General features: G+C 33.0%; 1 protein-coding gene across 2 annotated transcripts in view; it reads right to left on the bottom strand.

Moving 5' to 3' along the window:
- Positions 1-9,635: 9,635 nt before the first annotated feature.
- LOC137617961 (annexin B11-like) overlaps positions 9,636-18,288 on the bottom strand; it is a 25,671-nt gene continuing 17,018 nt past the window's right edge. Inside the window, exons 5-7 of one of the 2 annotated variants that reach the window (XM_068347892.1) lie at positions 14,826-14,984; positions 11,506-11,687; positions 9,641-10,773 (exon numbers count right to left, since the gene is read on the bottom strand). In XM_068347892.1, the coding sequence (XP_068203993.1) occupies positions 10,717-10,773; positions 11,506-11,687; positions 14,826-14,984 (398 nt within the window). In that variant the 3' untranslated portion in view covers positions 9,641-10,716. Of the gene's footprint in view, positions 10,774-11,505; positions 11,688-14,825; positions 14,985-18,288 lie in introns of both variants that reach the window. The other variant, XM_068347893.1, reaches the window with a different exon arrangement.

Here is an 18,288-nt window from a genome sequence, read left to right as displayed (position 1 = left end):
TCCTATGATAAGTTACTTGACTGGTATTTTCCTACATTAGATAGGTTAGGTTAAGTTAGGTTAGGTTATGAGCCCAGTAGTGGTTAATGATTTAGTGAAATATATTATTATTATTATTATTATTATTATTATTATTATTATTATTATTATTATTATTATTACTAGCTAAGCTACAACCCTAGATGGAAAAGCAAGAAGCTATAAGCTCATGGGCTCCAACAGGAAAAATAGCCCACTGAGGAAAGGAAACAAGGAAAGAAAATTTTGGGAACGGTAACAACATAAAAATAAATTTATGTCCCATATAAACTATAAAACCATTAACAAAATAGGAGGAAGAGAAATTAGAAAGAATAGTGTGCCCAAGTGTACCCTCAAGCAAGAGCGCTCGAGGAAATCGTATGACCATTTACTTCCTGGTCACGATTTTTTTTTTTTAATTTAAGCTATATTTAAATTAGTTATATTTTCAACTACGATCAAAAATCTTTTTTATATCAGTATTTGTACACTGTTATTACATTCTTCTTCTATTAACGTGGTTTTTCCCCATTTCTATGGGGATAAGCACAGTTGCCTTCTATTTGAAGGATTTTGCTTTGGCTTTAGGGTAGACCGTAGTCCCGATCGGCTGCCCTGCCTGACATCGCTTTAGACCCCGGTAGCGTATGTCCATGTGTTGTACCAGTCACCAGCGTCCCTCCTGCCAGCAGGGAGTTTAGTACATGTAATATATTATTGCCTTCAGTTATATTTGTGGCTTCTTAATAATAATAATAATAATAATAATAATTGTTATATAATGATAATAATTATAATAATAATAATAATTATAATAATAATAATAATGATAATAATAATAATACTAATAACAATAACAATAGCAATAGTAATAGCAATACGCGCGGGAGTAATTTTGAGTCTGTAATTAAACTTTTTGAGCAAAATTGTTATTAGTTAGCAGTGTACGCGACCCGTCAAAAATGGCGGTTAATTATTTAGATAGATGTGCACACACGCACACAAAAATTCAACCCTTTCCACCCCCCCCCCTCCCCTTTCCTCTCGGATTACCCCCTCTCACCAGGGTATGTCTATTACCTCTCTCCCTACCGGAAAGACTGGAGAGGCTGAGTGGTTATACGTCTTGCAATACCGTTTAACGTAGCCACAAAAAGAATTTCAGGCTAAAAAGGGAAGTCTCATATTCCCAGTAACTAAAAATGGCGCAGTGAAACATTCAGAATTTACATATGAACAGATATCTGTGAAAAGACACATGCGACAAAACTCATAAAAGTTGATAAGAGAAATTGTCCTCACAGTTGAGATAAAAGAAGTAACAATGCCTATGTAATCCAGTGTTTAAAATCGGAGTCTGAGTTGCTTGAAATAACTAAAGGAACTAGATTTCATATCAAATATAATTATTACCCTTGTCAACGAAGTTGAAAGGAGGTTATGTTTTCACACCTGTTTGTGTGTTTGTAATTTGTTTATGTGTGTTTGTTTGTTTGTGAACAGCTTTCTGGCCACAATTTTAATCGTAGAGTAATGAAACTTCCAGGGATTAACTGTCTTGTAAATAGCTGAAAAGGATTCAATTTTGGAAGGTCAAGGTCAAAGGCAACGTTCATAGTCAAGCAAAATGTCCAATGCACGTAATCAGTCATAAGTTTGGACACAATTTAATTTTAGAGTAATGAAACTTGCAGGGTTTAACTGCCATGTAAAAAGCTGGAAATAATACAATTTTGAAAGTTCAAGGTCAAAGGTCACGTTCATGGTCAAACAAAATGTCCAATTTATGTAATCAGCCATAAGTTTGGACACAATTTAATCGTAGAGTAATGAAAGTTGCAGAGTTTATCTGTTATGTAAATAGCTGGAAACGATTCAATTTTGGAAGGTCAAGGTCAAAGGTCACGTTCATGGTCAAACAAAATGTCCAATTCGCGTAATCAGCCATATGTTTGGACACAATTTAATCGTAGAGTAATGAAAGTTGCAGGGTTTACCCGTTATGTAAATAGCTGGAAACGATTCAATTTTGGAAGGTCAAGGTCAAAGGTTACGGTCACGGTCAAGCAAAATGTCCAATTCTCGTAATCAGCCATAAGTTTGGACATCGTTGTCACAGACTTCAAACTTTGTTCATATTTGAGTGTATGAAAATCCACGCAAATTAATACATTTTTTCCAATAAGCTACCACGAGCCCTAAAGGATTTAACGAGAGGATTACTATTTTTATCCTTAGGAGGATTTAATCATCCGAATTCTTCTTGAAAAGCAGCACAAATATCTCGTAAGAAACGTCTTTTCTTCGTTAAGAAAGGAGTCAATATTAGCAAAGCTCTTTCACAACTCACTCATAAGATAAAGTCTGATTTTTTTTCTTCAAGAATAGATAAGAAATTCATGAGAGAGAGAGAGAGAGAGAGAGAGAGAGAGAGAGAGAGAGAGAGAGAGAGAGAGAGAGAGAGAGAGAGAGAGAGCTTATAACCGAAGTGAAAATATGAATATTATATTTTCAAAGATTCAGTTGTTTAAGGAATTCATAACCATCACCATCAGAGAGAGAGAGAGAGAGAGAGAGAGAGAGAGAGAGAGAGAGAGAGAGAGAGAGAGAGAGAGAGAGAGAGAGAGAGAGCATATAACCGAAGTGAAAATATGAAAATTATATTTTCAAAGATTCAATTGTTTAAAGAATTCTTAACCATCATCATCAGGAAAGAGAGAGAGAGAGAGGAGAGAGAGAGAGAGAGAGAGAGAGAGAGAGAGAGAGAGAGAGAGAGAGAGAGAGAGAGAGAGAGAGCATATAACCGAAGTGAAATTATGAAAATTATATTTTCAAAGATTCAATTGTTTAAAGAATTCTTAACCATCATCATCAGGAAAGAGAGAGAGAGAGAGAGAGAGAGAGAGAGAGAGAGAGAGAGAGAGAGAGAGAGAGAGAGAGAGAGAGAGAATAGCATATAACCGAAGTGAAATTATGAGTGTTATATTTTCAAAGATTCATTTGTTTAAACAATCCTTTAAGATGAATCATGCAATTCTTAACCATCATTATCATCAATTCATTTACAATATATCTATGTTAGAGTCAGTTATATTACCATTACATTACATATACTTTGTTCAAATCACTTAAATTAGTTATGGGGCCCTTCAATAACAATAGATATTAAACACATATTTTCTTCAGGACAAACCTTTAAGAGATATACTGGGGATAATTGTAATACCCTGAACTTGAATAAATTCACACGGAGTATTGGTTTATATCAAGAGTTTTAAACTATTTTATTAATCTATTTTTTTTAAATCCTTTTGTCCTAATTCATGTATGTAGATGTGTGTTGTACATCAAGGTAAATGAACTCTCTAATAATGAGAATTCCACAAAAACCTATAACTCAGCATATTATTGTAGCAAGATTGCATTTTGGTAGCGAAGGGAGTTTAGTTGCCTTTGTGCGCTCAAGCAGACAAGGCTCTCGTGCCTGAGAGAGTGATGGCTGTGTACATTATTGTGTACTTACGAACCTTTTGTGATAAATGAAGAAAACCGATATTCCGATGTCTCATTATCCGTCAAGTATGGGTCACTTTTAATCCCTCCTTATTTTGCATTTGTATAGTATTGTAAGTTGTGTGATTAGAAGTTGAAAGGATACCAAATGTGAGAGTACAGGTATGGTTCATTCATTTACATTATACAGCGCTGAATGGCCTTTGATTCCCCAGTACTTGGCTTAAGGAATAGATTTTATATTCAATTTAATTCCACACTTACAACTATTAGAAAAAGTTCCTTCTACGTCTTCAGCTTTTTACCATTTTTATATGTTGCCACGGTATCTTACCACCTCTCTCTCCACCTTCTGTCTTGCTTATATCACTTATTCCTTTCTCCCTCATGTCATTTCCTATGTTAATTCACCTTTTGAACTTTGACCTTTGCGTCCTATTCACCTTCTAGTTCATGACCCATTTTAAAAACATGGTGCTCTTTTCTTTACTGAAAGTTTTTACTGTTCTGAAAAGATTTTATTCTAATTGTTCATTGCTTCTCTTATAGTTTATTTATTTCCTTGTTTCCTTTCCTTGCTGATCTATTTTTCCCTGTTGGAGCCCTTGGGCTTATAGCATCATGCTTTCCAACTAGGGTTGTAACTTAGCTAATAATAATGATAATATTATTAATAATAATAATAATAATGATAATAAATTAACAACAACAACAATATATATATATATATATATATATATATATATATATATATATATATATATATATATATATATATATATATATATATATATGTATGTATATTATCATAACAATAATAATAATAATAATAACAAATAATAATAATAGTAATAATAATAATAACAATAACAATAATAATAATAATAATAATAATAATAATAATAATAATAATAATAGTAATAATAATAACCCTAACAATAACAATAACAATAATAATAATAATACAAACTGTAAATATCCTCTGGCTACATTACTAGAAATGGCTAGCGTTATATGACGATATTTTTCTGGCTAAAGATGAGAGTTTGCTTAGCACTTACAGTGACAAACATATCATATTACCTCTCTCTCTCTCTCTCTCTCTCTCTCTCTCTCTCTCTCTCTCTCTCTCTCTCTCTCTCTCTCTCTCTCTCTCTCTCTCTCTCTCTTGTTTTATCAACAATGCGTTCTTTGAGTTGCAATAAACGTTCCAAGAGTTCTAATATAGAGCTTCTTTCATTTATGAATAGAAAAGGAGGTTCTTGTTTACCCCAAAACGTATTATAATGAAGTATAAACACACACACACACACACGCATATATCAACATATATATATATATATATATATATATATATATATATATATATATATATATATATATATATATATATATATGTATGTATATATATATATATATACATATATATACTGTATGTTGTATATATATATATATATATATATATATATATATATATATATATGTGTGTGTGTGTGTGTGTGAGTGTATATATATTATAAATAAATTATATATATATATATATATATATATATATATATATATATATATATATATATATATATATATATATATATATATATACAAATAAAAAAAAATATATATATATATATATATATATATATATATATATATATATATATACTGTATATTATATGTGTGTGTATTTACATACATATCTGTATGCATTCGTATGCATGCTAACGACATAGAATCTAAATATAGAGTATGATTATCACATTAAACCAAAAGAGAGAGAGAGAGAGAGAGAGAGAGAGAGAGAGAGAGAGAGAGAGAGAGAGAGAGAGAGAGAGAGAGAGAGCCATAATAATATAGGAAGCAGAAACAAAAGATCAGAAGAACACAGCAATTTGGGTAAAATGTCTCAGAACCCCAAAGTTCCTTTGCAAGTCTCATTATGCTAATGAGAACACTTTTTCTTTACTCTTTCTCTCCCACCAAATGTGTGTTGCAGATTAATGCCATTGCGTGTTCGTTTTTGTTCAAATGACAACGTTGGGACAATTGTAAATAATTGTTATAAAGCTGTAATACGTTTTCCAATGCGTAAATTCATTTATTTGTAATCTCCCTTATGTTATCGAGTTTAAAGCCTTAAAGGCCGCTCATGAATGGCAAGGGACAGTGACATCGCCCTATCGAGCAGGACAATGATCAGCGCCCAAGCCCCTTCTCCACCTAAGCTAGGACCAAGTAGGGCCAGGCAATGGATGCTGATGACTCAACAGAAAGAACTATAGGCTTCCCCAAACCCCACATCCTTAGCTCATAAGGATAGTGAGGTTGCAGCGCCCAAAGAAACTGTCGAGTTTGAGAGGGACTCAAACCCCAGACAGGGACGTTACCACATCGGCCACCACAATCCTTGGTCTGGGTGTATATGCCATATATATATATATATATATATATATATATATATATATATATATATATATATATATATATATATATATATATATATATATATATATTTCCTGTCATGTGCAGTGGCATTGCCAGACGTATAATTTGGGTAGGTGTGAGAGGAAATAGTCATACCCTGCTGAGAAGGGGTGCGTGTGTTTGAGTATCTGTCCTAATATTTAGCCGTCATTTTGACGGGTCGCCTATATATATATATATATATATATATATATATATATATATATATATATATATATATATATATATATATATATATATATATATATATATATAATCCTGTCACCCCGAGTGACAACCAATCAGAAACCACAATCTCTCTCAAATTGCCCAAACTGCCTTGTTGTAGTTAGAAGAGGGGGAGGGGTGGGAAGGGTTGAATCTGTGTGTCTGCGAGTGTAAGATATCTATCAAATATTTATCCGTCATTTTTGTCAGGTCGCGTACACTAATCTATAAAATCCAGGTTTTCCATTTAAAAATGCCAACTAAACTTCCTCAGAAGGGGAACAATAAACCAACTTTTGTTACATAATTTGCCACTGAAATGACCAAAGTTCTTATCCTGGGGGAATATATTAACATCCTTGTTAACGTCGAGATAACAAGCTAATTTCCTTTATTAACAATCTACCTTATGTCATCTCGTCCAACCTGGTAGAAGAAGTTTTTCTCATCTTGTTTAGTAGAAAGATTTCTTTGTTGTTTACACTCCAGTATTCCTGAGGATATTAGTAGCAATTTTTAAAAGTATATTTAGTTAAGTAATTACACATTTAGGTTACATCTTTCGATTAAATACCTCTTTTAAGATTATAAATTATATCACAAGATTTCGACACACATCATCATCTTCTCTTCATACGCCTATTGACGCAAAGGGCTTCGGTTAGATTTCGCCAGTCGTTTCTATCTTTTAATTCAATACTTCTCCATTCATCATCTCTCATTTCACGCTTCATAGTCCTACTTCAAGCTTCAAAGTCCACTCCATAGACACACTTACAACTTATTGATGCAAAGGACGTCGGTAAGATTTCGCCAGTCGTCTCTATCTTATGCTTTTAATTCAATACTTTTCCATTCATCATCTCTCATTTCACGCTTCATAGTCCTACTTCACGCTTCAAAGTCCACTTCATAGACACACTTACAACTTATTGATGCAAAGGACCTCGGTAAGATTTCGCTGTCGTCTCTATCTTATGCTTTTAATTCAATACTTTTCCATTCATCATCTCTCATTTCACGCTTCATAGTCCTACTTCACGCTTCAAAGTCCACTCCATAGACACACTTACAACTTATTGATGCAAAGGACGTCGGTAAGATTTCGCCAGTCGTCTCTATCTTATGCTTTTAATTCAATACTTTTCCATTCATCATCTCTCATTTCACGCTTCATAGTCCTACTTCACGCTTCAAAGTCCACTTCATAGACACACTTACAACTTATTGATGCAAAGGACCTCGGTAAGATTTCGCTGTCGTCTCTATCTTATGCTTTTAATTCAATACTTTTCCATTCATCATCTCTCATTTCACGCTTCATAGTCCTACTTCACGCTTCAAAGTCCACTCCATAGACACACTTACAACTTATTGATGCAAAGGACGTCGGTAAGATTTCGCCAGTCGTCTCTATCTTATGCTTTTAATTCAATACTTTTCCATTCATCATCTCTCATTTCACGCTTCATAGTCCTACTTCACGCTTCAAAGTCCACTTCATAGACACACTTACAACTTATTGATGCAAAGGACCTCGGTAAGATTTCGCTGTCGTCTCTATCTTATGCTTTTAATTCAATACTTTTCCATTCATCATCTCTCATTTCACGCTTCATAGTCCTACTTCACGCTTCAAAGTCCACTTCATAGACACACTTACAACTTATTGATGCAAAGGACCTCGGTAAGATTTCGCCAGTCGTCTCTATCTTATGCTTTTAATTCAATACTTTTCCATTCATCATCTCTCATTTCACGCTTCATAGTCCTACTTCACGCTTCAAAGTCCACTTCATAGACACACTTACAACTTATTGATGCAAAGGACCTCGGTAAGATTTCGCCAGTCGTCTCTATCTTATGCTTTTAATTCAATACTTTTCCATTCATCATCTCTCATTTCACGCTTCATAGTCCTACTTCACGCTTCAAAGTCCACTTCATAGACACACTTACAACTTATTGATGCAAAGGACCTCGGTAAGATTTCGCCAGTCGTCTCTATCTTATGCTTTTAATTCAATACTTTTCCATTCATCATCTCTCATTTCACGCTTCATAGTCCTACTTCACGCTTCAAAATCCACTTCATAGACACACTTACAACTTATTGATGCAAAGGACCTCGGTAAGATTTCGCCAGTCGTCTCTATCTTATGCTTTTAATTCAATACTTCTCCATTCATCATCTACCATTTCACGCTTCATATTCCTACTTCACGCTTCAAAGTCCATTTCATAGACACACTTACAACTTATTGATGCAAAGGACCTCAGTAAGATTTCGCCAGTCATCTCCATCTTGAGCTTTTAATTCAATACTTCTCCATTCATCATCTACTACTTCACGCTTCAAAGTCCACTTCATAGACACACTTACAACTTATTAATTAATCAGATAAAATTTGTTTTCCAGTTGTTTTATATATCTAAACTTACTCCCAGAACGAGAATATGAACGCATACTATCAACATAAAGCTCCCTCTTGCACCATAATTGCAAAACAAAAATACCAAACGGTGGTCACTGAATTGTTTCTTCACATAACCATAATATTCAGATTAAGGCTGCTAATGCTCCTCTCCATCTAACTGTTATGCGTAGGATGATTTAAAGTTTATCTTCCCATGATCGTGGAAAGAACATATATGAAAACATAAATCATCTTAGAAATCCAGGAATTACGCTGAGAGGCAATACTTGGGAGCTTATAGCTGAAGGGTTTATATTTATACTGCCTCTAGCCATTAGTAGAAAATCGGCATTTTTCTCATTTTAAGTGTTTTCATAGTTCCCAATCTTTATTTTCTTCCAAGAACCCAGTTATATTGTTGTACAGGACGTGCAGTGTTCAGTCGAACTCTGATCTGTCGATATTTTTATTTTCCCTAATATTTAATAATCCGAGACCTGATTAACAACGTCCCTGACTGGAAATCTGCTGGACAAAGGGTTCGAACAATTCCTGAGGCATATGTGGGATTTCGCCATTTTCATCACCAGGCTGACCACTGCGGATTGGTGATAGTGTGAGACTTTAGTCTGATCACTCACAGCAAACCAACATAGTATGGGTGGCATTAACTAGTACATCTTTACTGGCCATGGCGATACACAAACCCTTTCACCACATTAAGGTATCCCCACTCAGAAAACGGAACTTTCAACAAATTATTAAAACGAGATACAACTCAAAATTACAGCATAGAACTATTTCTCCATAAGAAGGCTGTCACTATACATTATGTAACAGTTGAGTGATGATTAACAGTTCCATTGTGTAGGTAGAATTGAAAGAGTTTCGTGTGGTAGATTCAGTATTATACCTGGAAAGAAACGGTACCGAGCGATGATTACTCCCCAGATAAAGATAAAACATGTACCAGTATTGAAAGGATAATCACATACGCGTTTCATTTCTAGGTATCATTTTTAATTTCTCTTTTGGAACAGCCATTACAGCCTTTAATCTCAACAATACTCGTATTTTTGCCATTTTGAAATAATAGAAAATGGCAAACCAGCTGGATCCATTTTTTATGTATTAAAGTGAGATTCTATTCGGATGAAAACATAAATCTGGAATCCCTAATCTCTCTCTCTCTCTCTCTCTCTCTCTCTCTCTCTCTCTCTCTCTCTCTCTCTCTCTCTCTCTCTCTCTCTATTGGTTATAGAATCTGATCAACTTTTCAATGCTAAATCGAGACAGGAAAATACATTTTCTTCCTCACGTCGGTCTCTGATCATTTGCATTCGATTCAGAAACAAATATACACCCCGAATGTGAATTATTTATTTGAATCTGGCGTAGGATCTTTTAGAACGACATCAACATGGGGTTTTTGTTGCTGTTTAACCAATACCTTTTAAACAATCATTGGTTTTCGTAATATTTGTTATCAGCAACAAAAATGTTACAAAATTTTCATTCAGACAAGCTAGAAAAAAAAAGATTAGTTCAATTTCAAATGCCATGCTTCTTCAGACAGCAATTTTCTCGTCTTACGAATAAAGTTCGTCTTACGAATAGAATTATCAGAAGCAGATTAGTTTTATTAAAATATCTATTATAAAAGACAATGACAGTTACAGTTCTAATGGTGAAATAATGATTGTAATGAGATGACTATAATGATAATGAAGATGGTGATATGGATTTCTTTTTTTTTATGATGATAAAATTTTCATAATAACAATGGCAGTGTTGTAATACAATGTTGTTCTTGTTATTAATAATCACAGAGACATTTCCTAGCACAGTAATTGAAAATAACAATGTACATACCATACATATTTAACATGATCTTTTAAATTGTTTTTGTCATATCTCAAACACATTCAACACTCCCATCATTTTAACTGACTGACGAAAGAAATATGAATGTTTATTGATATGTGCGTTAGACAGATAGACAAAAGAACTGACTGACGACAAATATAGAAAGAAAAATATAGAATGAAGTATAACTTTTAGCTATTTGTCACCAGCCCTAAGAAACTCCGATAAGCGCTAGTAGGGTCCTTTTGTAATCCCCTGACGTGTCGCCCTGTGAAATAAAAAAGTATCAGTGAAGAATGTGACATGTTCCTTATAGCCATGATAAGATCATCTTAATTAAATGGCAAAATGTTATGCTTGATATGCTTTTTTTATATATTTTCTCATTATTCTTCTAGTTTCTTGACAATAGAAATCTGAATAATGTAACATAACATATAACTTGACCTAACCCCATCTAGCCTAACCTAATGTAACCTCATCTAGCCTAACCTAACCTACCCCAGCCTAGCCTAACCTAATGTAACCTCATCTAGCCTAACCTAACCTACCCCAGCCTAGCCTAACCTAATGTAACCTCATCTAGCCTAACCTAACCTACCCCAGCCTAGCGTAACCTAATGTAACCTCATCTAGCCTAACCTAACCTACCCCAGCCTAGCCTAACCTAATGTAACCTCATCTAGCCTAACCTAACCTACCCTAGCCTAGCCTAACCTACCCTCATCTAACCTAATCTAACCTCACCTAGCCTAACCTAACTCACCCTAGCGTAACCTAACCTAACCTATCCTAGCCCAACCTAACGTACCCTACCTAACCTAACCTAACCTAACCTATCCTAGCCCAACCTAACGTACCCTACCTAACCTAACCTAACCTAACCTAACCAAACTTAATCTAACTGACATTAGCTCCACTAAAACTGAATCCAATAGGTTTTACCAACAACTCGTATAAATTTAGCTTTATTAGTAACAAACCATCAGTTTCACCTCACCTTAATGTCCTTCTCCAAAGTTCTTCCATACAAATTGTGGTACTGAACCTTGATATCTCCCATATCTATCTCGGAGCGGGACACGACCAGGCGGATCAGCGTCCTGTCCCGCGTTCCGAGGCCGACCATGGAACCATGCAAGGCTTCGGCGAAGAACACGGCTGGATTCTGGATGCTCGAATCTGCCAAAAGGAGCCAGCAGGCACTTTTGAGTAGATCGTCTCACTAACTGATTGTAAATGGCAATTTGAACTGTAAAGCTGATATCAAGACACTAGCGTGGTTTTTGTCGAATGTTTTTACTGATAATGGAAAATTTGAAAACTGAAGGCTGTAAAAGTTAATATGTGACCCTGACATTGTGATAATTGAATGTTTGTAATGATAACGGAAAATGTGAAAACTCTGAAGGCTGTAACGCTAATACTGTCACACTGACATTGTGTTAATTGAGTGTTTATATTGATAACGGAAAATTTGAAAACTCTGAAGGCTGTAAAGTTGATATTGTGACACTAAAATTCTGTTCATTGAATGTTTGTAATGATAATGGAATATTTGAAAACTCTGAAGGCTGTAACACTGATAATGTGACGCAGACACTATGCTAATTGAATGTTTGTTATCATAACAGGAAATTGAAAAATCTGTAAGGAAATTGATGCTCCAACCATTTCTCCTCAAGGCGAAAATGGGGAGCAAGAAGCATTGATACAAGATTCTACACTAGCACTAACTTCAAGATACTTGGTTATCTGTTGGAGCTAACAATATCTTTATTTAATCAAGAGTATAAGCCAGTGTTAACTGACCGACTTGAACCAAATAGACGATTTAACATTTAATATTTTTCTTAACATAATTAGGAATTTCACTGTCCCTTTTACTCATTTAATGCATCAAAATATGTCTTCAGCAGCATCCACCAAACCTATTCTCAGTCCAACTATAACCCTTTGCACTGATTTATTCAGACGAAGATGCTCTCTGTATTGAATGTTTGACAGTAAAACTTTCCCTTTCGTTAAGAGCTACATCTTTAACTAAACTGTTTTAGAAACAATGACTTCTGTATGTTTTTTCTCAATGATTCATCTTCAATGAAACAGTTATAATTTCTCTGCGTATTTAACAATCATTTTGGGAGTACTAAATATTTAACCTACTATATTAGTAGCAATAAGACTCCACTAAACAGACATTAAAAACAACAGCAACAACTAATACAGCCATTTCTATTCCACTGCGGGACAAAGTCCTCAGACATGTCTTCATTCACGTTTGGGGTGTGGTAGGTTTTCATCACTACGCTGGCCAGTGCGGATTGGTGATTTTGAGGGATTTTCTTCTGATCGCTCACAGCAAACCGACCTAGCATGGGTGGCCCTGACTAGTACACCATTGCTGATCATGGCGATACGCAAACTCTTTCACCACGTTAAGGTATCCCCACTCGGATATATATTCAAATCTAATATATTTTCAGAAAGCATTAGATGAAACAATTTCCAATAGATTTAGTAGATTTGAGAACAAAGCCCTCAGAAGAATATTGGGAGTTAAATGGCCGGACAGGATTAGAAATGAAACCATAAGAGATTACTCGAGTGCCATATGCGAGTGGGATCATGATAAGGCGTAAATGGAGATGGTTTGAGCATGCTCTTCGCACTCCCCAAGAGAGATCAGTTCACCAAACGTTCAGCTGGGCTCCACAAGGCACTAGAAGAGTTGGAAGACCTAGGCCTACATGACTGAGGACCATGAAGCGTTAAGTAGATGTTGAATGGAGAAGTATTGATTTAAAAGCTGAAGATGAGACGACTAGCGAAATCTAACCGAGGCCCTTTGCGTCAATAGGCGTAGGGGGAGATGATGATGAGGATCGGACGTCAGATACAAAAGTACATTCAATTCGTCAAAACTAATGTACAGCTAAAAGTAAAAGTCACAGGTCAACATCAATAGTAAATGTTTGGTTCATTGCATGAAATTTAACTCTTAAAATCCCCGAGTACATTTTAATCGTATGTCCCTCGTTAAAAGGTAAAACTCGTTACTCAGTAGTGAGGAATGCGAAATTGGACGGGCATTCATCGTAACTTTTTCATTCATCAACTCGTATTCAACATTTAATGAGCTACATTTTACAGTCGCCTGATATGGTAGAAATACACAGATGCAATCTTTATATATATATATATATATATATATATATATATATATATATATATATATATATATATAAATATATATATATATATATATATATATGTATATATATATATATATATATATATATATATATATATATATATATATATTATTACATATATATGCCTATATATATGAATATATATATATATATATGTATGTATATATATATTTATATAAATATATATATATGTATATATATATATATATATATATATATATATATATAAATATATATATATATATATATATATATATATATATATATATATATATATATATATATATATATATGTATATGTATACATATATATATGTATATGTATACATATATATATATATATATATATATATATATATATATATATATATATATATATGTATATGTATATATATATATATATATATATATATATATATATATATATATATATATATATATATTACAGTATATATAAATTTTTATATACTGTATATAATACCTTTCTGAGTGGGGATACCTTAACGAAGTGAAAGGGTTTGCGTATTGCCATGATGAGCAAAGCTGTACTAGTCAGGGTCACCCATACTAGGTTGGTTTGCTGTGAGCGATCCAACGAAAATCTCTCATCATCACCGATGAAAACTGGCCAAAACGCAGAAATGAGTTAACATGTTTGAGGCCTTTGTCTTAAGATAGATAGATAGATAGATTTACAGATAGATAGATAGATTATCTATAAAATTAAGATGGTATATATGCATTTTTTACAATAAAAATTTGTTTTATTAAAACAGATCATTGTGAAAATCTATTGTCCTGATGATATTTGGCATTGGAACACATTAGACAATATCATAATAGTTTTTATAGTTATACATAATCCTAACATTTAATTATTGAAAGCAATCCTAAAAGAGAGACATCTGTTGGCAGCATTCAAAACTAACAGCAAGTTACCCATGCGAACTTGAAAGGAGAACCACGAAGTTATACAAGCGAACTTTGAAGAAGGAGAAATTTAATTAACACCCATTCTGGCTTCCCCCCGGAATCCCACATTTATAAAAAAAACGCAAAAAAAAGAAAAAGATAACGTCTCAGACAATGGCTCTGTTGCACTTACAAACAGCCAGCATTCCTTTGAGACTATCTCCAGCCACTTCCTCCTCAAGCAGATTCCCGAAGGACTTTCCAGCGAGTCTGTTATATTCCTGAAAGATCTTCCTGAGGGTCTTGTGAGAGACGGAGGTCAAGATCTTCATCAGCTGAGGTTCGCCTGGGGCTGAAGACACAGAAAAAAAAGAAACAAGTTTTAGATAATGAACGCGGCGAGATGCAAAAGGAAGTTCTTTGTTTTAATGGCCATAATGAGGCTGGTTCATCAAGTGTAATGAAGAGGCAGGAAAACGCGTGCGAAACATTTTATTTAATTTCTTTATTTTTTTTTCATTTTTTTGCTATTTATAGCAAGAAAATGCCTGGGAAACATTTTTTTTCTATAATCTTGTTTGGCTATTTCTAGCAAGAAACTGGTTGAGAAACAGCTTTTATTTTTATTTTCTTTAATTTTTTAGCCATTTATAGCAAGAAACTGCCTGGGAAACATTTTTTCTTTAAGTTTTATTTTGTTATTTCTAGAATTTCTTTTCTTTATTTTTTGACATTTCTAGCAAAAGAATGCATTATTTTATCTTTATATTATTAGCTGTTTCTAGCAAAAAAATTACATTATTTTATTTGACTCTTTAATTTTTGTAACTATTTCTAGCAAAAAAAAAAAACTGCATTGTTTTATTTTTATGATCTTTAATACTTTGCTATTTCTAGCAAAAAATGCATTTTTTTATTTTATCATCGTTAATTTTTTAGCTATTTCTAGCAAAAAAACTGCATTATTTCCTTGTCATAATTAATTTTTTAGCTATTTATAGCAAAATATGCATTATTCTATTTTCATATTCATTTTTGTACCATTTATAGCAAAAAACTGCATTATTTTATTTTTACAATCTTTAAATTTTTAGCTACTTATAGCAAAAAACTGCATTATTTTATTTTTATATTACATTTTTTAGCTATTTTCAGCAAGAAAACTGCATTATTTTATCTTTACTATCTTTAATTTCTAGCTATTTATAGTAAAAAAAACTGCATTATTTTAGTTTTATAATCTTTAATTTTTAACTATTCCTAACAGAAAACTGCCTGCGAAACCGTTTTCCATTTTCATTTTCATTTATTTTTTGGGGCCTTTTTCTAGTGTGTACAGCATGGGCTATGGATAAATAAATTGGGTTACTCACAATGTTTAGGTCAACAACAGGTACCCTAATGGTATTTCAAACAAGCTCTACACTCCTGTTACATAGAATGAAAATAATATTTTCTTTTATATTTTGTACATTTTTTTACATTTTTAAATATTTTTCTTATTTCTTTTACTTGTTCGCTTTTTCCTGCCTTCTATCTTAGTGTTATTGCATATAGAATAGACTACATTCGTATGTATGTATTTCATGCATATATTTATTTGTATGTAAAATCTATAAGCGTTCTTTCATATATGCACACGAATGCATAAGTGCTCATGCATACAAAGACAAACACAGGCATATATATATATATATATATATATATATATATATATATATATATATATATATATATATATATATATATGTGTGTGTGTGTGTGTGTGTGTGTGTGTGTGTCTGTGTGTGTGTGTGTGTATATATATACATATATATATATATATATATATATATATATATATATATATATATATATATATATATATATATATATATATATGTATGTGTATATATATATATATATATATATATATATATATATATATATATATATATATATATATACAGTATATATGTATATTTATAAATATGTATGTACATATATGTGTGTATATATATAAATATATATATATATGTGTGTGTGTGTGTGTGTGCTTGCATAGCCTATAACTATAAATACACAAAAAATATATACAGTATACCACTTGTATTCTATAATAGTTTCTTTTGATTACTGTACTAACATCCACATTCTAAGAAATTTAATACTAGAATAAAAACATCCTTAACTTCATATATAAAAATAACAAGAATCAGAAAAAGAGGAGAGTTCAATATGCGCTGGATATCACATGGAAAAGTTCAAATCCAAAAGATGTCAAAGTTGAGATAAGACGCGAGTCTGAAAAGGATTCCAACTGAAAATTGGCTAAGTTGGGGAGAGGTCGTTTCAGGGAGCTTAGCCCCCCTCCCTCTGCCCCCCATGGATCCCATGGAAGAAGAAGTTAATTCTTTTATGGTTAGCTTTCTTACTTCTATTCGGACTCTTTTCTATTTCTTCGATGTACTTCTCCTTCTGATATTTTTTTGTACCCAGGTTTTGTCTTATTTTTTTTTCTTTTTTTTCTGGTTTATATTCCTAGTTTTTGTTTCTTGTTTTTGTCCCTAAGTTTTGTTCTTTATTCATATCTTACGTTTTTGTCCCTTGCTCTTGTCTCCAGTTTTTGTTCCTTTTTTTTGTTAATGGTTTCTGTGCCTTATTTTTGTTCCTTGCTCTTGTCCTTAGTTTTTGTTTCTTGTTCTTGTACCTAGTTTTTTTTCCTTGTTCAAGTCCCTAATTTTTTTTCTTTATCCATATTTCTAGTTTTTGTCCCCTGCTCTGGTCTCTAATTTTGGTTCCTTGTTCTTACCCTAGTTTTTGTTCCTTGTTTTTGTCTCTAGTTTTGTTCCTTATTCTTGTCCCTAGTTTTTGTTCCTTGTTCTTGTCCATAATTGTGTTCCTTATTCTTGTCCCTAGTTATTGTCCATAGTTTTTTTCCATAGATTTTGTCCCTTGTTCATATCTTTAATTTTTTTTCCTTTGCTCTTGTCCATAGTTTTTGTTCCTTGTTATTGTCCCTAGTTTTTTCCATAGGTTTTGTTCCTTGTTCTTTTCCCTAGTTTTTGTCCTTAATTTCTGTTCCTTGTTCCTGTCCACAGTATTTGTCATTTTTCTACTTAGCGTCTGTCCCTAATTTTGTCCAAAATATTCAAAATCCTTTACTTATACGAACGCTGAATACTTAACCATCTGATAGCTATATTGTCTATCTTTGAAATAGCAAATCCTATGAAAATTACACAACGCATTATTACAAAAAGAAAAAAAAAAAAAAAAAAAAAAAAAAAAACTTAAGACCTACATGTAGAAGGAAATAATAAATGACATGAACCAAAAAAAATGCATCGGAAAAAATTCCAATACAACAAATGAAGAGACCCAGACATATGAAGACATACAGACTTTATAAGCCATAAAGGTAGACATAGCTCAAGCACTAGACCTCGCAGTCTGCTGTCCAAGAATCCAGAGGAAAGAGTGAAGAAGACAATTTCAATTCGAATGAAACTTATAAATATCATTTTGACCAAACTCGGACATAAAAATTTGTGTCATCCATTTTTTTGTTTCACGGATATAAACCAACAGTTTATATTTAAGCCAACACGTCTGACCAGAAGTGGACAACTCTCTCTCTCTCTCTCTCTCTCTCTCTCTCTCTCTCTCTCTCTCTC

This window comes from Palaemon carinicauda, chromosome 24 (genome assembly GCF_036898095.1).
Source record: "Palaemon carinicauda isolate YSFRI2023 chromosome 24, ASM3689809v2, whole genome shotgun sequence".
Lineage (NCBI taxonomy): Eukaryota > Metazoa > Arthropoda > Malacostraca > Decapoda > Palaemonidae > Palaemon > Palaemon carinicauda.
This window is presented reverse-complemented; position numbering and strand designations above follow the sequence as displayed.